This window comes from Pholis gunnellus (assembly GCF_910591455.1).
Source record: "Pholis gunnellus genome assembly, chromosome: 15".
Taxonomy (NCBI): Eukaryota; Metazoa; Chordata; class Actinopteri; order Perciformes; family Pholidae; genus Pholis; species Pholis gunnellus.
The window spans coordinates 12,713,725-12,735,794 of record NC_136542.1 but is presented as its reverse complement, the minus strand read 5'-3'; the positions used below and the strand labels follow the sequence as shown (position 1 = coordinate 12,735,794).

General features: G+C 43.4%; 1 protein-coding gene across 2 annotated transcripts in view; it reads left to right on the top strand.

Moving 5' to 3' along the window:
* The window catches only part of eml5 (EMAP like 5), a gene marked incomplete at both ends in the record, with an annotated part of 32,500 nt that overhangs the window by 6,255 nt on the left and 4,175 nt on the right, over positions 1–22,070 (top strand). The window contains 27 exons of one of the 2 annotated variants that reach the window (XM_079175122.1): positions 1,213–1,311; positions 1,742–1,810; positions 5,333–5,518; positions 6,076–6,211; positions 6,776–6,977; positions 7,336–7,473; positions 7,583–7,839; positions 7,969–8,181; positions 8,260–8,427; positions 9,719–9,825; positions 9,930–10,048; positions 10,187–10,373; positions 10,529–10,634; positions 11,081–11,174; positions 12,966–13,066; positions 13,162–13,355; positions 13,520–13,631; positions 13,805–13,932; positions 16,780–16,921; positions 17,016–17,168; positions 17,869–18,000; positions 18,108–18,196; positions 18,960–19,136; positions 19,274–19,475; positions 19,560–19,686; positions 21,516–21,594; positions 21,851–21,980. In XM_079175122.1, coding sequence (XP_079031248.1) covers positions 1,213–1,311; positions 1,742–1,810; positions 5,333–5,518; positions 6,076–6,211; positions 6,776–6,977; positions 7,336–7,473; positions 7,583–7,839; positions 7,969–8,181; positions 8,260–8,427; positions 9,719–9,825; positions 9,930–10,048; positions 10,187–10,373; positions 10,529–10,634; positions 11,081–11,174; positions 12,966–13,066; positions 13,162–13,355; positions 13,520–13,631; positions 13,805–13,932; positions 16,780–16,921; positions 17,016–17,168; positions 17,869–18,000; positions 18,108–18,196; positions 18,960–19,136; positions 19,274–19,475; positions 19,560–19,686; positions 21,516–21,594; positions 21,851–21,980 — 3,847 coding nt within the window. Of the gene's footprint in view, positions 1–1,212; positions 1,312–1,741; positions 1,811–5,332; positions 5,519–6,075; positions 6,212–6,775; positions 6,978–7,335; positions 7,474–7,582; positions 7,840–7,968; positions 8,182–8,259; positions 8,428–9,718; positions 9,826–9,929; positions 10,049–10,186; positions 10,374–10,528; positions 10,635–11,080; positions 11,175–12,965; positions 13,067–13,161; positions 13,356–13,519; positions 13,632–13,804; positions 13,933–16,779; positions 16,922–17,015; positions 17,169–17,868; positions 18,001–18,107; positions 18,197–18,959; positions 19,137–19,273; positions 19,476–19,559; positions 19,708–21,515; positions 21,595–21,850; positions 21,981–22,070 lie in introns of both variants that reach the window. The other variant, XM_079175121.1, reaches the window with a different exon arrangement.

Genomic DNA, 22,070 nt, shown 5'->3' with positions numbered 1-22,070 from the left:
TTCTAGGTATTTCAGCATGAGCTGCAGTTGTGATGACTAGTAGGAAGAGTATAACTCATGGCCTTTGTTGTACTTTATTCTTGCTGTTCTGAGTATTTAAACCAGCCTACATGCCACATTATGCTGTGTTTAAGGTTGCTCATGTCTTGATCAAAAACCTGCCTGTACACATGATTCATTCATTTATGCTCAAAGTAAATAGACATTGAAAGGTACCCTTTTATTTTGGCATCTCAGCTGTCATATTTGATTAGTGCCAACTTTTGTAAGTGGGATGTATTAGCTTATAGGAAGACTGATTATCTGTAGATATCGTGACAAAGCTGATGTTCAGCAGGTAAAATGTCTATCATGTTAAACAGTTTAGTTTAGCATGTTAGCGTGCTGGAAATTGCTAATTAGCCATCAACACAAGTACAGCTGATGCTGATGGTAATGTTATTAGTATTTGTTCATAAAACAAAGTAATGGTTAACATTTCAACATTTTTATTGTTGTTAAAAGTCATCTTGGGGGTAACATGGATGTGTGCATCAACCTTTATTGCCAGTCTTTTTAATAGCTGTTTAGACATTTACCAAAAAAACAAAAATGCCATCGCCAACGTCATTAGGGCTCCTCATCTGGGGAGCACGAATGCATGTACAACATTTCAAGGAAATCCCTTGAAAAGTTGTTGAGATATTTCCTCGGCTGGCCGTCATTCCTCGAGCTCAAAAGATGACTTCAGTTTTCAAATGATGGACGTACTCTTAAAACCTATATTGTCCACATGGTTTCACTGGGTTTCATCACACATTCAAATACAGACTTCTCTTTGTACAAGTTATAATAATGCCAACGCCTCAGCAGAGTCTTCTCTCCATAGCTGAACTCTTGTTCAGCAGTGGATAAGATGACATCTTTTATCATGTAAAGCAAGCTGCAGAGTGGAGAAGGATTTCCATAAGAGCTGCTCTCCCCTTTTCTGCTCCACTGCTGCTGCTGCTGCCTACTCACTCAGTCAGCTATAGGAGGCTCCTCCAGCAAAAGCACTCAAATGTGCTCACTGGAAGTGCCAGGGGCTGGACAACTGTTCTCTGTAGCCATTATTAGCCCTATCATTGTGGTCTGCCATGTCACAGTGGACCTATTTTAGTTTGTTTGTCAGCGATTATTGCAACAGAGCAGAGTCAGTTCAATCTGATGTCTTTTCCTTTGCTCTCTTTGCAGTGTCTGGTGTCCGTGGGTTTGGACTCGAAAAACACAATCTGTGTGTGGGACTGGAGGAAAGGGAAGGTTCTGGCAGCCGCTCCCGGTCATACAGACAGGGTAAACACTTTCTTCCTCCCCTGTCTCCGTCACAAGCTCAGTATCGACCGCCTCAATTAGCTATAGATGCAGGATGGAATGCTTGCCCATGGGGGACGTAAACAAGTTAGGCCTGATTGATTATGAGCTTTCCAGAGCCCGTCTGAGAGGGCGCACAGCTAATGAAAAGGAATTTTAAAAAGATGAAATACAGACAGCTGTTGTTTTCTAATTCAGCCCACACATACTACAACGCAGCCTGTGCAAACACGCACACACACACTTTCTTTTCATTTTTTGCCAGGTTTAAATATGAATAGAATTGAACTAAATGAACGTCACATTAAAGAGTTACACGAAGGATCATTATGCTGCATAATAATATGCATAATATGATGTTGTGGTGTTTGTCTAACAATATTTAATGCACTGTATGTTTTTCGCCCCACAGATATTTGACATATCATGGGATTTGTACCAGCCGAGCAAGCTTGTAAGCTGTGGTGTCAAACATATCAAGGTACGAGACACTTCCGGGTCATTCCACACAGTGCCGATTACAGCCGGCTCTTGAGAGCTGGAGTTCTTGCGCCTCATTTGCATAATATTTAAAACAGATTTTCCGGAGGTCTGATGAATCCGGTGGCCCCGTGCCCCCTTCTTCCCTGCCTTCTCGGCTTTATCGCCATGACCATATCAAAGCCTTAAAATAGATGTATGCAAATTCACTTTTATGGTTATAAGGCACTTAACATAAGTAGGACAGGCAATGACTCACGGTCTCTTCCCTCAAATTTGTAGTGATCTGCACTGCAGAGAAGAAAATTGTTTTCTTTTTGTGGGGAACCATGAGACTGCTACTCAGCTTTTCCCCATTCAGCTTTTATATACACTCTACCGTACAAACTGTTGCTGTGCTTGCTTCCCTTCTCGGGCCTATCTCTATCACTTCTTTTTCACAGAAGAGTGGTGGTCATAAATCTTTAATGAGTTCATGCAGGGTGTCTTCGCCAAGCCTTCCCTTGGGATGTAGTAGTGTTTCTTGAGCAGCATGGCCGTCAGGAAATAACCAGGAGTCCAGAGCCACAGAGGAGAATTATTTACAAAACATTAGGAAGATAGTGAATCACGCTCGGATAGGAAATGTGACCACTAGCCCACTTGATGCAGTTGGGACGTTTAGCCTACTGTACGTATTTCTCTGTGGTGTAGCATGTCGCCGGTGACGCCCTCATCTCAATCCAGCTTGACTTGCCTCTCGTAGTAATTCCACACTGAACTCTTCGTCCACCGCCGTGGCACCGAAACCCCCTCCGGCCGCTGCACCCAACCCCCCAGTCCACGTTAAATCCTCCAGTATTGTCCCTCCTCCTCCCCCCCCCCCCCCTTTTTTGGTTTCCTGATGCCAAGGCAATCCAGCAATTGTCCCACATAATTCCCCAGCCTTCGCCCTGCGGACCATGTGACATCTGCTCACCGGCCCTGTGCTCGCTCAGCGATTATAGCACTCAGAGCACCCAGGAGATTTAGTCCCAGTAATCCACTCACTAGCAGGCTGAGGAATCCACAAACTCTTGTGACGGGGACCACGGTTGCTGCTCCTCCTTACGCAGCTCCTCCTACCTAATTATACAGTCATTTGTGTTTTGATTCGTTCAGGACAAATCAGACCTTAGTGTGGCCCTCTTCAGCCCACACACACAGAAACAACGCACTTACCAATCATCTGCCCTCTGTCTGACTAGTTGCTGATTAAAAGCTGTGGACCGTACCGCCGGTATTGCATGACACAGCTCTGTGGCTTCCAACTGTTTTGGCTTTTGACCCCTTAAAACAAAGCATTATCTCGTCATCATCAGCTGCATTGCTTACTTTTTTTTCTTGAGGCTCACAGAGGCAAAATCATGCAGTAACTCAAAAAGGGAAAACATTCGGTATTAGAAAATAAACTGAATTTCGTAAAGCAGGAATGTTTTTCTGGGTCCTATCCTCTTAATTATCTTGAGACCCTTCAGACCCCTTCCTGGGGTCCCAGTCCTCATGTTGGGAACCATTGCCAAAGCCCATTGACTACAAATCATGTATACATTGTATCAAACAACTTGAATACCAGGATGTGTCAAACTCTGACTCTGACTCTGACAGATATTTTGATATTTATTTAATACTGTGAATGATCCCTTATGGAAAAAAGAAGACATCAACTCTGCATACATTGTTGTCAAAGTCATGTTGTCATTATAAAGTCATGCAGCGCTTCGACTCCATTATCCCTCCACGCCATTGTTCTGACAAAAATACAATGTAAACCTGATGTTGCCACAGATGTGAGCTTGATTTTGGCACCATGTGGATGAATGACAGCAGCTTTGAGAAAATCAGCTTCCAGCAACACTGACACCCAGCCATCTTGTTTTCCTTACAGTGAGCTGCCAAAAAATTGACCTCTGTTAGCGTAGCATTTAGCGCTCTGACACCATTCAGGGCAGGGCCGCTGTAGTCTGACATTGTGATACTGATATTATGAGTGAGATCAGAGAGGGATGATGCAGTAGCTGATGACCCTCTCTGCATTAATTGCATTTCAAAGATTAAACTTGTAGTGATGGTGGAGGTAACTGAGCTAATGAAATATCACTAATCCTGGGTTAAGAGGAGCAGCTTCCACTATACCAGGGGGGTCTCTGGAGGATGTTTGAGAAATAAAAAGTAAGCAAGCAATGTTGTTAGCCAGGTCTTGATTTCAAAACAACGCAATCTCATTTGTCTAGCACATTTCCACCTTTCTGTGCTCTCCCTCTGGGCTTTCCTCCCCTGCTCGTGGCCTCGCCGTAAACCCTCCTCAGCATCTCGTCTCCTCTCAGTAGTTCAGCAGCGAAGGGATTAGCTGCCGCCCGTGTCTTGCTGCCTTATCAGTTGCGCGGCCAGGGAGAGCTGTGCAGTCACGCCGCATCCATCCCCGCTGCCTTCGCAACAGGCTGGGCCACAACCCCCCCCCCCCCCCCCCCCCATCTCAGTCAAAACCCTTCCACATGCCCAGCACTTGACACACTTCAACCGGCGTATACACCACCCCAGATTACTCACACACCTGTGATCTTTACTACTTCGACCCCCTCACATAGCCCCGCGCACATGCAAATACTCAGTTCAGGATTAGGAAAGACCTGTCCTGATGAGGTGCGTACAAGCTTCAGATGTTCGATTGCAGCGCTGTATCTGAGGCGGTGATGCCCGTCTCTGATAATCGATCCCTCCTGTTCGCACGCGGCAGCCCTATCATTCAGGAGGATAGTTGATAGTGAGGGTGTGACAGGCTGTCACTGTTGAGGAGCTCATTTGTTTTTTGTGTAATCTATCAAGCCCCAGTCGTTGTGTTATCAAAAGCATCACCTACAATTTCGGCATTTTCTTAGCAGATTTATCCTGGTTCAAGGTTATTTTAGTTTAAAAACGTTTTGTTTCTCGCAATGAACCAGATGTCAGGTGTTGTGCAGGAACATTTTCAATAGCTGCTGCTTGACGGTGGTGAGTTTGTCTCGGTTTTCACGTGCCGACGGCCGTGTCTCAGCACGAGACGCCCTCCTCGAGCTTCCTCGCTGTGATCTCATCTCCATGCAGACAGAGCGTCTCTCTTTCACTCTCTCCTCCTCCTTTTGATGGATTTAGCCCTTAGACGAGGCCGTGTCAGCGCATCCCAATGACCTTGTTCATAAATAATGAGTCATGCGTGTGTCTGTGTCTGTGCATGCTGATCAGGTGCTTACGTACAACACTGACCCCCAGCAAGACTCCCCAGTATCACATGAAGAGGAGGGGAAGCATTCAAATTTGACTTTGCTTTCCTTCAAGGTCTCTGTGGATGTGCGTGTGTTTTTAATGAAGTTGCTCCGTGTGCGGCTGTCGAACAATAATTTACTTGATTGTTTTATTCTTTTGTATCCAAGTGTTCCATAATTGTCCATTTGGATTTTTCATGACAGGATTACAGGGGGGATTATTAGCCACCATACTCTCTCACTCTTTCTGTTTGTGTTTGCAGTTTTGGAGCTTATGCGGTAATGCTCTCACACCCAAACGTGGTGTTTTTGGCAAAACGGGGGATCTCCAAACCATCCTCTGCCTCGCCTGCGCCAAGGACGAGGTCACATATTCAGGTGCCTTGAATGGCGACATCTACGTGTGGAAGGGGATCAATCTGATGAGGACGGTGCAAGGAGCTCATGGGGTGAGTTGTTTGTGTGCATTGTGGCTCAGGCTGATTCGGCACCCTGCTGCACCATACACAAAAGACTCACAGTAAATCTGGTAAACTTAACCACGGTCAAAGCCATGCACGCTGGCTTCATTTGATTCTGCTCAGTAGAAAAGGATCAGCCTTTTGCTCCACAGGATTAAATGATATCTATGGGATCAACAGCTGGGTGAGGGGATGGGTGGATGGGGGAGGGGATTATAACTCCAGTACATGTTCATTGCTGCTTTTTGTACCACCAAAATGTCTCACTGAGGGTTTAACAATGTGCCTCCCTGTGTATACAGAGAGTTTTAGCCAAAGGAGGTCATCAGTACAGCTTTTCAGTAAAATAAACTAAAGATAGGACACCTACCGTTACCTAGTTGTGGAATATCTTGAGGCCACAGTAGCAGGTTTTGTAATTGTGAAAGCCTTGTTAAACAAATGCCTGGCTGAGCAGCAGCACTGTGCGGTCTGTAGCTGGGGCTGCTTCTGTCATTGCTTATTTACTGTGCAGATCCTCACTGACAGACTGTCATTTCCTCCAGTCAGGGATTTTCAGCATGAATGTCTGTGAAGAGGGCTTTGCCACCGGAGGCCGAGATGGCTGCGTCCGGCTGTGGGATCTCAACTTCAAACCAATTACTGTCATTGATCTCAGGGAAACAGACCAAGGGTATAAAGGTGATGTCAAGCTGCCTCACTTTTCCTTTAATCTGAGTACAGAAAGGTTGCAGGCCAAGCTGTGGGCTCCTGAGGCACTGGAAGAATTGTGTAACTCTACAATAAAAACCTCCCTTTATGCAATTTCTCTTTACTAACATTTCCTTCTTGTTTTCTATTTTCTCCATCTCTTATATTTATAATATTGGACCTAACAGTAGCTAGAGGTGAAAATAGCAGAGGTGGGTAATATGATTGCAGACAGAGTTAATAAGCATGTCGGAACAGATGTCATGTTCACATATGTATAGGGCACATGCTTCCTCATCCTCTTCCGGCAATATAACCCAGAGTCAGTTGGCAGATTGGCTTGACAACATGTGCTGTCATTGTATTTTCCTGTTAAATCTCCGTCCTAGGTAGTCTGCAGATGGCTATTTTCACCTTCTGTCTTTATTATATCCCTGTCGTGTTATCTTATAATTAGTGTGTCAGCATTTGCAAACGTCTGTCTGCTTTTATGTGAACATGCTTTATGCATTCCTTTTCCTGATTTTTAAGTGCATGTGTGTGTGTTTTTGACAGGGCTGTCTGTGCGCAGCGTGTGCTGGCGGGGAGATCACATCCTGGTGGGCACGCAAGACAGTGAGATCTTCGAGGTGGTGGTCCACGACCGCACCAAGCCCTTCCTCATCATGCAGGGTCACTGTGAGGGCGAGCTGTGGGCTCTAGCTGTCCACCCCACCAAGCCTCTGGCCATGACAGGAAGTGATGATCGATCAGTCAGGTGAAGCGTCACGTTACAATGGTGTTCAAATAACTGAATTTCTGTTCATTCAGTATCTAAAGTAACATAATAACCTAATCACAATTTGAGGAACGTTCACTTGTTTTAAAATCTAAAAGACAGTCCCACTTTCCTTGATAGTTTTCTGATCCTGGCCCAAGAGTGTGGCACCAATTCATTTTAATTTCCTTTTGTTTATCTCTTTGTTAACTAAAATCTACAACAATGATGCAGTATGCAGCAATAAGCCAAATACATCACAGGACAGACACCGCACGCATCACTGCCATGGTTGTTTGACTCTGTAATCCCATCACTGCTTTGCCTCTTCATTTGTCCTACTTCTCTGTGTCTAAAGGATATGGAGCCTTATAGATCATGCACTGATAGCGCGCTGTAACATGGAGGAGCCAATCCGCTGTGCAGCCGTGAGCACTGATGGCATTCACCTTGCGCTGGGAATGAAGGATGGCTCCTTCACCGTTCTCAGAGTCAGGTGGGTACAAATTCAAAGGCCAATTTTGATCCTCTGAGATGGTTACTATGATGAAGAGCTTCATCATTTTGTCTCCTCGTTCATACTGCATGTCTCTGCTCCCCTCCAGAGACATGACAGAGGTGGTCCACATCAAGGATAGGAAGGAAGCCATCCATGAGTTGAAGTATTCCGCCGATGGGGCCCACTTGGCTGTTGGCTCTAATGATAATTCAGTGGACATCTATGGTGTGGTGCAGAGGTACAAGAAAGTGGGCGAGTGCATCGGCTCCAACAGCTTCATCACACACATGGACTGGTCCACGGACAGCAAGTACCTGCAGATCAATGACGGCAGTGGCAGGAGGCTCTTCTACAGGATGCCAAGTAAATTAAAACTAGTTTAATCATGTTTCATGTCAAATACTGGCAACTGAAAAGCCCCAAAAAGTTGCTTTGATGTGATACAGTCACAGAGCTTCTTTGTGAGATCAAGTGTTTCTGTCTTCTGTTGAGGTGGGAAGGAGGTGACCAACAGGGAAGAGCTGAAGCTGGTGCAGTGGGCGTCATGGACGTGTGTGTTGGGCCCAGAGGTTAATGGAATATGGCCCAAATACTCAGACATCAATGACATTAACTCTGTGGACGCCAACTTCAACAATCAAGTCTTAGTAACAGCTGACGACTACGGATTAGTCAAACTTTTACGATATCCATGTGTAAAAAAAGGTAAAGAAAAACCAATTGTTTAATTTTGAACGATATTATTATCTGCTGTTTTACTGATATGTTTCCCCTTGATTTTAGGTGCAAAATTTAAAAAGTATTTAGGTCATTCAGCCCACATAACCAACGCCAGATGGTCACACGACTACCAGTGGGTCATAACTATCGGTGGTGCTGATCACTCAGTGTTCCAGTGGAAGTTTGTTCCTGAAAGAAAGTCTAAAGAGGCTGTGCATATAGCGCCACAAGGTAAGATGATACCCTTGTTAATATATTTCCATTTTCATTTTACCTTCTGATCAATCCAATTAGGAATATTACAGTTTTACATTTGAATGTAGCTTTGTATGGAGACCGGTGACTTGCATTACTGATATTACTCATTTCACAAAATCAGCGGCTCCTGCCAACAAAACACTATCAAATTAGGCTGAGTGGCAAACACTGATGGAAAGTTTGATGTCTACTTCAACTTCACTGGGACTTCAGAAAATATGCCTACCAACACTGCTATGACAAGTTTATTTTCCAGTCTTTATAGGCTAAGCTATACGCTAGGCTAAACATCTCTCAGATTGAGCTCCATACTTACAGGAATACTTCGACAAATTGGGAAATATAGTCGTTTTCTTGCCAAAAGTTAGATGAGAAGACTGATGTCACTCTTGTGTCTGTATGTAAAAAATGAAGCTCTTTAGCAGCTGGTTATCTTCGCGTAGCACAAAGACTGGAAATAGGGGTAAACAACTAGCCTGGCTCTGTCCAATGGAAACAAAATCAGCCTACCAGCACCTCTTAAGTTCACTAATTAGTGTTAATCGTTATATCTTGTGTGTTTATTACAGTTCCTCTAATCAGCTGGAGTGGGATCAATCTTCTCATGCAACTCTCTAAATCGTCAAACTATTCCTTTTCTATTCCCCCCCCTTGTTTCTTAGTTACATTCTAGGGGTTGTATGAATGGCTGGCTGTTACATAATGTACTATACTGCTAAACCACCAGAGAGCAATGCACTAGATTGTTCCCTACCGTTACTTTTTTGCTCGTGAACTACCAGTTATATAAAGCTCTCCAATGGAACAGTCGTCACATTAATGAAGACAAATTAAATAAAAGTGAATGAAGCTAGGAAAGTATAATTGCATTGTCATTCCCAAGTCTTTTTTTTTTTCAGAGACAGAGCGCAGCTGTGCTTTCTGAAATTAAAGCACATACTAACTGCCTTTCCTTTTAATTTTCCTAATGGATCTTGTGAGTAGCCGCCCTTAGCTGCCAGTTCTGCTTATTGCCTTGTCTTGGCACGGCTTCACTATGCTGCATCAGCATTTTTACATATTTGTCTTGAGCGATGTCACTGTGAAGCACGACTGCCTGATAAATAGCAGATGTCACAGGATTATTACATGATTGACCCTTACTTCTACTGAAACAGGACGCAGGTAGTTGTCACTCTGTGCGCGCAGTAGGATATTTGTCTGATTTAGAGGCAGGGAAGGATTTTAAAGAAGAGGTGTGATGCAACCTTGTTTCTGTCTGCAGAGACCTTGGCAGACTCTAACAGTGAAGAGTCGGACTCTGATCAGTCAGACGTACCCGAGATGGACTCAGAAATCGAGCAGGAGACTCAACTTACGTATCGGCGACAGGTTTGTGATTATAACAAACATGTTCCCCTTTTGAACAGGGCTCCCCGAAGGTCGTATATATGTTATTAAACAGAGAAGGCGCCCACTTGTTTATGTTCGTCCAGGTTTATAAAGAAGATCTACCTCAGCTCAAAGAGCAGTGCAAAGAGAAGCATCGAGCGACGGCCATGAAGAAGAAAGAGCGAGCACCGGGGAGTGGGGTGAAGCTGCACTTCATTCATGGGTAGGTTTACTGTGTAGCATCCTGACAGATAAACTGTGGAAAGGCTGATATTGTAAGATGAATTTAAAGTAGGCAGAACATCTCCCTTTTCAATTAAGCCCTTCATATTGTCTTTTTCTCTATTTCTGTTGTTTGCAGCTACAGGGGTTATGATTGCAGAAGCAACCTGTTCTACACCCAGGCCGGGGAGATAGTCTACCATGTAGCTGCCATTGGGGTTGTGTACAACAGACAGCAGAATACACAACGTTTCTACATGGGCCATGATGATGACATCCTCTGTCTGGCTATCCACCCCCTCAAGGACTTTGTAGCAACAGGCCAAGTAGCTGCCAGCACTTCTGACATCAAATATTCAACATTTCTTTTAGTTCTTTGTTCAGATGAGCTGAGAGAGATTTTTTGCCATATCAGACCCAAAATGATCTTGTGTGAATGGGTTGAATTAAGTGGATTGTGTACATGCTGTTGTTTATCCAGGTCGGCAGAGATTCCTCCATCCACATATGGGACACAGAAACGTTAAAACCCATGTCTGTGTTGAGGGGTTTCCACCAGCTCGGAGTGTGTGCTCTGGACTTTTCAGGTAACTCAATTATGTTTTTCTCAGGCTGCTTTTAGTTTCTTCTATCCAGACAGATTCGACATAATCTGCTTTTTATTTTTTTCGCAAATTCTTCCAGACATCCTGCTTTCACAGGGGAGCAAAAAACCTCTTTGAAACACTAAAGAAACGGAAAAATTCACAAGACACCCACTTTACAAGCAACACTGAAAGAAAAAAAAATGCTGCTGTCTTTTAGTCTCGGCAGTCTGACGGCATCAAGGTAGAGCTGTTCATCTCGCTTCCCTTAATTGGCCCCTAGACAGAGCCAGCGTGGTGATCTGTATGTCAGTGTCAGTCAATCACCTGCCGTAGATCAAACCCTTTGGGCTGCTTTCATGTTTCTAGGAAGAGCCAAACTTCACTGAACTGGCTCTGAACTGGCTCTGTATATGCTGTACTCAATGGTTTTGGTTTTCCCTCCACAGCGGATGGCAAACGGTTGGCCTCGGTGGGCCTGGACGACAATCACACCATTGTGCTGTGGGACTGGAGGAAGGGGGAGAAGCTCTCTGCCATGCGGTTAGTACAGCTAAATTACAGTGTTCACACGGCTGCAGGTAAGCCTTTCAGCACGCAGCCTTTGCTGTCCCCACATCCAAAAAGATTTGTCAAACCTTCCTTTTTAATTGATTGTTTGAGTGCTTTTAGTTTGAATTTGGACATTTATGGATGAGGGTTACATTGAAGCCACTTTGCCGTGCAGAGCCGACACTGTGATTGATGATGAGGAAAGAAGGGGAATTACCTTTTAGATTACGAGGCGGCTCCACTCTAACAGAGTCCAAATTGTTAGAGTAGGAGTTTGCCCCAAGGCCCCATCTGCAGATCCATAATTAAAGAGACTTAATCTGTCATGGGCTCATCCTGGCCAATTTGGGTGCTTAATATGTCAGATTTTAGTTTGACAAGGAAACGATACAAAGCAAATGGCTTGTAATCAAGTAATACAACAGATAAATGAAAAGTAGTACGCACATCCTACGAGTTTGTCCTAAAAGCTGAAACAAATTGGACAATAAAGATATAAAGCTCTGCATCTTTAAAAGTACATCAAATATAAAGGAAGACTTCCTTCAGGAGTGTCCAAGGCAACATAATCCTGAGCTTAGATGTGACAGACTTTCTATACCGCCGGAGACAAGGATGCAAATGATCGCTGAGTGCATAGGATGTAAACGATACATGCGACCAGATATGGGGCACACACACCAGGCTTGTTCATTTGATGCAAGACGATTACCTTACCAGACCTGAATTTCTGCAAAGCATGAGAGGTGTAAATGTGTTCAGAACAGCAGATAGCAGATCAAATATATAACCCAGCTAACTGGAAAACATCCGCATCCTAAAATATCTTTGCTTTTGCTTTGTTGCTTGTCCTACTTGATGTTCATATTTAGTCTCTACTCCGCTGGAATTGCCCCTGGCTAGTTTGGAGCAATGAATTGCGGGTTGCTCTCCTGCGTGTTGTGTGCCAGACTCTCACTGCAGCTCAGGGACAGCTTGGAGCTGCACTAGTCTTCTTTCGCAGACCCTGGTGGGCAATGCAGTGAGGCGGGAAGAAGGATCAGGGGCCCGATGGAGCCTAGCTTGTGCACCACCACCGTCTAGTCTTCAGCTGGGAGAAGAGGAGTGGGTGTTAGCACAAAGGGCAACGATTAGAGAGCTTAAAAGTGTCAGGTATAATCCAGTGCCTAGACAGGACCAATGACTGATCTTCAATGTTCACATTGTGCAATGCAGTCAGAAAGAAAAACAACATTTATTTCTCTAGCGTGTTTGTAATGCTTGAAATTACAAAGGGAGCCAAAAAAGGAGCCTAAAAATTTCACATTTTTGGTCAATACAGCAATAGTTTGTGAATAGGGTTAAAGTTGTAAGACAAAAACATGGACAACATCCAGTCACGACTTGTCAATCACAAGGTAGCCACGCCCTAATGCATATCCTGCTTTATGGTTTATTTTACTCTAAATGGACCATAATTCACTAAATGAACACCATGCTGTATTAAGGAAGACTTGAAACTAGCGATTGAGACCATAAACTTGTGTTTACAATGTTTACTGAGGTAATAAATCAAGTGAGAAGTAGAGACATTTTCTCATAGACTTTTATACAATCCAGAGGAGTCGCGCCCTGCTAGCCAGTAGAGAGAATGCTAATTTAAGGCACTTCCACATTGGCTTCACTGTGAACCCGGAGGTTGCCGCCTGGTACAGTCTATAGAAGTGTGTACATGCCTCAAGAAATGTATAAATGTAATGTTTTTCCTAAGTGCATTTTTTTTGTGATGTAATTGATTTTCAGGGGAAGCAAGGACAAGATATTCGTTGTCAAAATAAATCCCTACCTACCTGACAAGCTCATTACAGCTGGTGTGAAACATATGAAGTTTTGGCATAAGGCTGGTAAGACCCCTGGCATTTTTGTTGTTGAGCAGAGACTCTAACACGCACAACTCTGGCTTAGCTGCGACACATCTTACTGTGAGTTTCTCTTTCAGGTGGTGGTCTCATTGGACGCAAGGGGAACATGGGCAAGACGGAGACAATGATGTGCGCTGTTTACGGCTGGTCGGAGGAGATGGTGTTTTCAGGCACATGCACGGGGGACATTTGCATCTGGAGGGACATGTTCCTGATGAAGACTGTCAAGGCGCATGACGGCCCTGTTTTCAGTGTGCACGCTCTAGAGAAGGTACCACAAGGAACAGGGCTCTTTCGCTGATCAGTTTTTACAGAATAAAGTCAATTGTGAAAATTTGATTAGAAGTATATTTTTCTGTCTGTCTCCCTTTTTGCCTAGCCATCTCTTTTTATATATGGTATACATTTAAATGTGCAAATATATTGTCCGTGTAGGGATTTGTGACTGGAGGAAAGGATGGTATAGTTGCTCTGTGGGACGACACTTTCGAGAGATGCCTCAAGACCTACGCCATCAAGCGAGCGGTCCTAGCTCCAGGCTCTAAAGGTAATCGAGTCATCCTGTTCTCAGTTGTCCTCTACTGTCCTTGGATCATTTGATCTAGTTCCAGAGATGAAATACAGCCACCCAATGCAAAACATTCAATGCTTTTAGCTGAGATGAAGATTGCCTCCTGCCTTCCTTCAAGCTAAGGTCTCTATAATTCATTGACTCTTCAGGGTTGCTCTTGGAGGACAACCCCTCCATACGGGCCATATCTCTGGGCCATGGCCACATCCTGGTGGGGACCAAGAACGGAGAGATCTTGGAGGTGGACAAGAGTGGCCCCATCACTCTGCTGGTCCAGGTAAGACACTGATAAGACAAAAGCCACAAAAGCCGCGACAACTCTAATGATATACAGCACATCAGATTCTACCTGATCCCACACAGTGTATTTATGGGAAAGCTACCTGTAGTTTATCTGCGATATGATGAGCTGAAAGTATCTAAAGTGACTTTTGTCTTAGTTAGTAAAGATTTGAAAGATTGAAGATGCTCTGAAGTGTAATTTTGATTGTACTGTAATGAAGTTGCAGGAATGTTTCTTAAGTCGGAGTAATGCGCCTACAACAAGGTGACAAAATGGGGATTTATTTGATTTATTTATTTAAAAGGGACCATTTACAGTTAAAACATAAATGTCACCATTCGATGCACTGTACCAGATTGTAGCTTAAGCTAATTTGCATCTGCAGTCCCTTGGCAGGTCAAACATGTGCCTTTATGGCAGCAAAAGTACCCAAGAAATATGTGTTATGCTTTGAAAACCAGCTGCAGTGACAGAAGCATATCCATTCTGTGGCTAAATCATACAAACCTACCAGCTTTGCCCTTCAGTCTGATTATAACATTACGAGCATTATAGCAACTGAGAATCACAGAGGAGGTGGCTGTAAACGGCGATGAGTTGTTGCTGCTTAATGGGAGATTTTTAATTTAGTTAAGTGGTCCTGCAGCGTCTCAGAGTCTCCCCTGATAGACAGAGCGAATGCTATTGATTGCCCTTTTCAAAAGTTTTAAATTCACAAGCACATTGTGATGGATGGGATCAGTTTAGATAATAAAAGGTTGTCCTCAGTCAGCTGTTGTAACAGACTGACTATGTAAGTATCCTGTGGAATATCGTAGATATTATATTATGTATTATGCTTAATTAAATAAGCCACTGCTGATGATGTTGCTACTGTTCATATATCACCCAAAATGTCTTTTGTTTTTACGGTTGTTTTGTTGCTTTGACTGGCGTTATCATGAGGAGGCAGCATAATTAAATCACCATTACACCTCTAATCTAGAGATCTGCTTTGATGTCGGTTAGTTGTGATTCTTGATTCTAATGTTGGTCTATTGAGAGGATGAGATTCGACAGCAGTTGTTCCAAGTGAAAAAGCTTGATGTCCATAAGACCTGTCAATCATAGTTTTTTTCATCGTGGATTCGCTCCTGTGTGTGTGTTGGTTCCTTTGGTCGTAAGTCCTGCATGTGTATATGGCTCACTATTGGTAGGATGAACAGCTGATTTCCATTTGTTTAGCAGGTTAGGTTGCTGGCTTTCGGATTCGGGGAGATATGAGTTCATGCCATCACGCCTGCTTTTGGCACAACTCACAACACCTCCTTCCAACACGTGGATCATTGCATTGATAGCTGCTAGTTCAGCGTTGAGTTGTAACTTCTCCTTTCTTCTTTTTAAGTTTTCCTCCGCAACCGCCAAAGTATGTTTAGCTTCCAATGCAGCAGCACGCTGAAGCGAGCTTTTTCTGCTTGAGCTTTACGATAAGGAAATACTTATAAGCAGAAGATTTAGTGATTGAAACCTTAGTTTTTACGTGTTTCACTAAAACATTCAAAACACTGTCTCACATCATCAAGCTGATGATCAACATCAGACAGCCATTGTTTCACATTACTCATTAACTGGTTCAAAGTCCATCTTTGTTTTAAACCAATCTTCTTGCCTTTTACACTTATCTTCAGGAAGTGGAATATCAATCAACAGTCAAGGAAATACTTCAAGCTCTTTTGTACCTTTGAAACTTTGCCATCTGTTTGCATAAGAGTCTTCATTTTTCCCACTCATTTGCTTTAGTTAACCGTGCTTTTCTCCTTTTTTGAATATTTTCAATATCTATATATTTTTAGTCAATTGTGTGGGCCGTTTTTCTTTAACATCAGTGTTATGGGTTGGTTCAGGATTCCCAGCCTTAAAGTTAATTGTCTTCAACGCACTCATCAGGGTATTCAATTTTAATTAGAAAGTGGGCTTACACCTCCAAGTGACAACATATGCATGAAATAAGCCGTAACGACTCAACGCTCAAAATTATCGCTTTGTCTTTTACTCACAACCAAATACAGTCCAATATTGTTCAAAACTTCAGGTTGCATTAAAAGAAAAAAGAAATACCAACCGGTATCAATGTCTTCTCTCTGCTTTCCTGATATTGACATTAATTCGTGTAACTTGATCGCCAATGCCAAATGTCCCTATTTTGAATCTAGCTTAATGTTTTGTGCCGTTTAATTGTGTTAGTCTTTGCGTTAAGAACAATTACATCTCCAGTTGAGAGAAGTATTAAGAAAATCTAGACTTTTTTTTTAGACTTTTCTTAATTCTATGATGACCCTTTGTTGAGATGTATGGGGATAGTTACACATTTAAGAGAACAAACGGAAAATAAATAGGAGGATACGAGGACAATGTCAGTTGTTGCCCTGAAACTGAAATTGGATGGCAAATACAGTACAGTGATTTTAACAATAAAATATAATATGATATAATTCTATATCATAATGATAGTAATATATCATTGTAAGTAAATATATAAACACGTTTACAAATTAGCAAAGAAGCACGCTCTGGTAAATACTCAATAGTTACTTAAAAGCACCCATGGTTATTTTTACAAACTTAGCATGGTTGGTTAACTCTTATTTTTAACTGCTTGGACTAGTCCTACAGTGTTGTTTAACTGATATAGTAGTCCTGTAAGTAAAGTTCGGTGCACAGGGATAAGCAAAAAATAAACAAAATACAATATTAATGCTGAGTACATTCTTTGTTTTCTTTTTTGGCAGTTTTTTTCTTTCATTACCCAAGAATAAGTTGACTCAACACATTCGATAATGACTCTATTGTATGTGTTTGCAGGGTCACATGGAAGGTGAAGTTTGGGGCCTGGCCACTCATCCCCATCTCCCTCTCTGTGCCACCGTCAGTGATGATAAAACCCTGCGCATATGGGACCTTTCACCCAGCCACTGCATGCTGGCTGTGCGCAAGCTCAGAAAAGGTGAGTCACTGCTCAAAACACTAACAGACGAGTCTATTTTCTGACAGGGCGTACACTGGCCCTGGGGCTTCAACAAACACATTGTCCTCCACAGGCGGCCGCTGCTGCTGCTTCTCCCCTGATGGCAAAGCTTTGGCGGTGGGCCTGAATGACGGCAGCTTCCTCATTGTGAACGCAGACACCCTGGAGGACCTGGTGTCCTTCCACCACCGCAAGGACATCATCTCCGATATCAGATTCTCTCCAGGTCTGACGCGCACCTCCGCATTTCTTCACCTTGACAAAACTCCCATTACACCCTGTCTGAGAAGTAAATGTGCCTCTGAAATCTGTGTGCCCTTCAAAGCATCTTAGTGTGTGTGGGATGCAGAAGTTCAGCAGGTATACATATTTCCCTTCCGCTGTGAGAGAAGGGAAAGAGAGGCCAGACAGAGAGGCAGCAAGAAGAGGAATGAGAAACAGTGACTAAACGCTCTTTCCCTTGACACTTAACCTTAGTCCACGATGCACGATCTCCTGTTTGTCAACCCAACACCCACGAGTCCCTGAGAGCCTATACTGCTTTATAAAGCAGTGTAGTTATTTATTATATTATTTATATTCAGACTTAGGCACATGGCGACATAAGCTAAATGCTACAGTGTTTAGCAGGTGTAAGGTTTACCATGTTCATCTTCTTAGTTTAGTGTGTTAGCATGCTAACGTTTGCTAATTAGCATTAAAACACAGCTGAGGCTGAATGGGAATGCCAATCGTTTTACTGGAATTACCAAAGAACTTTGACTTTGACTTGATGAAATATGAAAAGTTAAGTTATTCCCGAAGTTACTGCATCAATTCTGAGGTGAACATGAACAAAATGGTCTGTGCAAAATGTCTAAATCTTAAAGTCTGAACCAAAGAGACTGACGATCTATCTGACACTCATCCCTCTTGTGTTTACTCAGGGACTGGGAAGTACCTTGCAGTCGCATCAGGGGACACTTTTGTGGATATTTACAATGTAATGAGCAGCAAACGGGTTGGGGTGTGCAAAGGATGCCTCAACTACATTACCCACCTGGACTGGGACAAGAGAGGTGAACATGCTTCCTTACATACTAACGACTGCCAGCGATCAAATTATGGATTAAAAATGTCTCTGTTAAAAAAACAGTTAAACATCACGGCGCACTTTCATTCACAGGAAAACTACTCCAAGTCAACACCGGTGCTAAAGAGCAGTTTTTTTTTGAGGCTCCTCGTGGCAAGAGGCAGACCATCCCGGCTACAGAGGTATGCAGGGAGAGAAGGTACAGGAGCGGCCTCGGTTATGGTTGCGCTCTTGGCCCAAATTTTCCCTTCGGGATCAGAGGAGGCTCGAGGAAGGGCAGTGAAGCATTTGCAGGGCCCACCTTTGACCAGTATCATTCTAATTTTGGCAGCGGAAGTGCGGTAGTGTTTAGGGTCCCCATAATACAGCGTGACATTCAGACACCTTGCGAGGCACACAGCGGAGGGAAGCATTAAGAAAATAAGGGTCACGGATGATAGATGCTGCTAGATCGTGTCTCGCTGCACCGATGTCCTCTCCTATACCTTTGCTCGTTTGTCTCACCTCATCGTGATGCTTTCCTCTTTCCCTCCCACGCATTTCGCTCTTCTCTTGCACACTCGATCACAGGATGATTATCGACTGGCTGAGACAGTGGTTACCTCTTCCTTCCTTCCTTCCCTCCCTCCTACCTTTTGAAGGAATAGTTTGACATTTTGTGGACGCTTATCTGTAGGTGGTTGAAAATGCGATGGCCCATCTTCTAATAAAGACAAAGAGAGAGAGCAATTTATGTCAGTGTAGACTCGCTATATAGGCTACCAGTAGATGCATGTAGAGGCTCTTCGTGGTGACGCTCCAGAGTACATTTCTGATTTGTTGTTTTATTTTGTTGCTTTTGTGTTTGTTGCTATCTTGCCTGTTGACAGTTAAGGATTATATTGTGAGGGGCTTTTACAAAGAGCTATATGGATAAATCTTTCATTGCCTACTCACTTGGCTCAGGTGGAGAAGATTGACTGGAGCACGTGGACGTGTGTCCTGGGTACGTCTGTCGAGGGCATCTGGCCTTTGATCAACGAGGTCACTGAGGTGACAGCCGCCTGCCTTAGTAACGACAGGAAGGTGCTAGCAACAGGAGATGACTTGGGATACGTCAAGCTCTTCAGATACCCTGTCAAGGTAAGACACAATGCATGATTCCTCGTATTAACTGGGTTGAGCGCCTCATGACTTAGGCCTCAGGTTTATGCAAATGTGATGTAAATTTCCGTGTTAATGTCACAAGTGTTACATAAATGTTGTCCCTCTTCCCCCAGGGGAAGTATGCAAAGTTCAAACGCTACGTGGCCCACAGCACACATGTTACCAATGTGCGATGGACCCATGACGACAGCCTCTTGGTGACAGTCGGCGGGGGTGACACGTGTCTCATGATCTGGGCCCACGAGCCCGAGGGCCACCGGGAATTCAAACAGTGCGACAGTGAGGAGTCGGACATCGAGAGTGAGGATGATGGAGGTGAGAGATGAGCTTCCTTTTGAGGTTTTTCATTCATCGAATGTTTCTGCCGCTAAAATCTGCATCATTCCTGTCCGTCACCAGGTTACGACAGCGATGTGACGCGGGAGAACGAGATCAGCTACACCATCAAGGCCTTATCCGCCAACATGCGACCCATGACGGGCGTGAAACCCCACTTGCAGCTCAAAGAGCCCTCGGTGGACGAAAGGTATCTGTCATTGAAGCTATGGTGAAGCTTTGCAGATGGTTCAGAGGGATGCTCCTGCGCAGTCAGAGAATACCTTTTAGGCATAGGAAAGGTCATAGTATGCAGGATAAGGCTTCTGCATCAAGATGAAGCCAAACCTGCCTTCTTCAGTCAACAAATCTTTTCTTTTCCTGCGTGAAATTCCTGCCCTGTCCCTGCCCTTTTGAAATAACTCAGCCTTTTCTGCTCTTCTTCTTTCCTTTAATGGCTGTCCATCTGTCATTATCCTGCTTCGTTCTTTAATTCTACTTGAAGACAAGGGGTGGTCAGGTAAGCTCTAGTGTTCATGTATGTTGATTTTGGACAAAAGATGAAGCAGAGGGCGTAGCATGTATAAATACAGAGAAACACCTTATCTCACTGAATCATGTCAAGACTCGAGACAGTATCAAGTATTATCTTTCCCTTCTTGAAGCTTTATATAAAGCCTTTAAGTCCCCTCTGTACAATTTCAGCAGTTTTAGTGATTCATTTTTCAGTGTTTGATGCTCTTTTGGGTGTTAATTCACTTAATGAGCTGCTTTTCTGACAGGCAGGAATAATTGGGCGAACAATTAAGTTAGAGCTTGAATTTAATTTACTTTAATCATTTTTAGTAGTCAGCAGAACAAATTTTAAATCTGAATGTTTTTGATAGTCAGCGACTCGGAGGAAAAGTCATATATTAACGTCAAACCAGAAGGAACATTAGAAATGTACACATGTACACATCTTTAGAATCATTTTAGTGTTTTTCAGGAAATATATTGTTTGTTTGTCTGGTCCTGAACAGCGCTTACAAGCATTATCATATTCTACATCATTACAATCCATCTTTAAGTGTGTCTCAGACTTTGGGTGATTCAGGTTCATTGAGTTCCAGATTAGTTTTTTTGACAACGATGAAAGCATCCTCGCAGTTGTCATGGAAATGGACTTTAGTTGTCATGGTTACAACCATGGTGCTGACTCCCGTGTTTTAAGTCCTCGGTGGCTGAGGTGTTGTGTTTCGTTACGTGTGTCCGCCAGGCAGCAGTGAACGCTGTAAGAAACCCTTTTTTCTAATTCTAACTTTCTCTTTGTTGTTGCTGCCATGAAGAGGGTCAAGGTAAGCTGTTTATTTTCTGGTTATGTGATTACTCTACAGAGTACACACACAACCTCATGTAGATATGTGTAGATTAAATATGAAGCTACGGGTGTCTCGCCTCTCTTTCCACACTCTGCCTTGACTGTAGAAGAAGTTCATGGTAATAGTTTGAACTTACAGTCTCTGTATTCTTTCTCACTTCTCTTATTAATTAAGAGTAAAACTGTATTTTTCAGACCCTTATCCTAACATATATGTATATATACGTATATGTATATATTATATGTTTTAATATTTAATTACATTGCATTGACTGAGTGCCTAAAGATGTGTGGGGGATAACAGACAAAGCTCCAGTTATGTCATATTTCCTTGAACTGTTTTTTCCCATAATGGATGATTCTTAGCATTTTCACTCTCGTTCCCACTCAGTCCCCTTATTCAAACATAGTCCTTTCATTGCTTCGCCTGCAAAACAAACTCTGTTCCACTTGTGATACAAGAAGCCTTGACATGAAAGAAAGAAAAAAATAATCCCACCTCAAGAATTGTAGCTCTTTTCCTTTGAGATACAACTTCACCTATTTGTGTGCACACATGAGTAGATGTTCATACAATGTTTTCGCATAATAGTCAGAGTAGCCAACAGTGTATTGTTATTATTATTGTCGTCATTGTCATTAGCATCAGCCTCCCCCTTAATCCCAGCTGTCTGTTTCAGGCCTCCTGTCAGCAGAGCGCTGCCACAGCCGGAGAAGCTGCAGACCAACAATGTCGGCAAAAAGAAGAGACCCATTGAGGTAAGGCAAAACCTCACATCCTTACCAAAACAGATGGGGAACTCATTGTACACAGGAGGAGTCTCGTCTTGTCAGCAAAATATTCAAAATGTTGGTTTCGAATGTGATTCTTCCTTCTGTAGACGCTGTGCGCTCGTACTCTGTCCAGACAGAGCTGTAATTGAACAACGACGTACTCCTTCAGCCAGCAGCTGGCTCTGAACATCTTAGTTGTCATGGCGTTGACCCTTCTGACTTTTTCTGGCTCCCCCCGCAGGACCTGGTGTTGGACCTGGTGTTTGGTTACCGTGGCAATGACTGCCGCAATAACGTGCACTACCTGAACGAGGGGGCGGACATCATCTACCACACGGCCTCAGTCGGCATCGTACTCAACCTGACGACCTGTGAGTACACGGTCCAGAAGACTCGCTGACAGTGTTACTCATCACCGTAAAGCAAACACTCATTTCATGTTGTATCTGTGTGTCTCTATG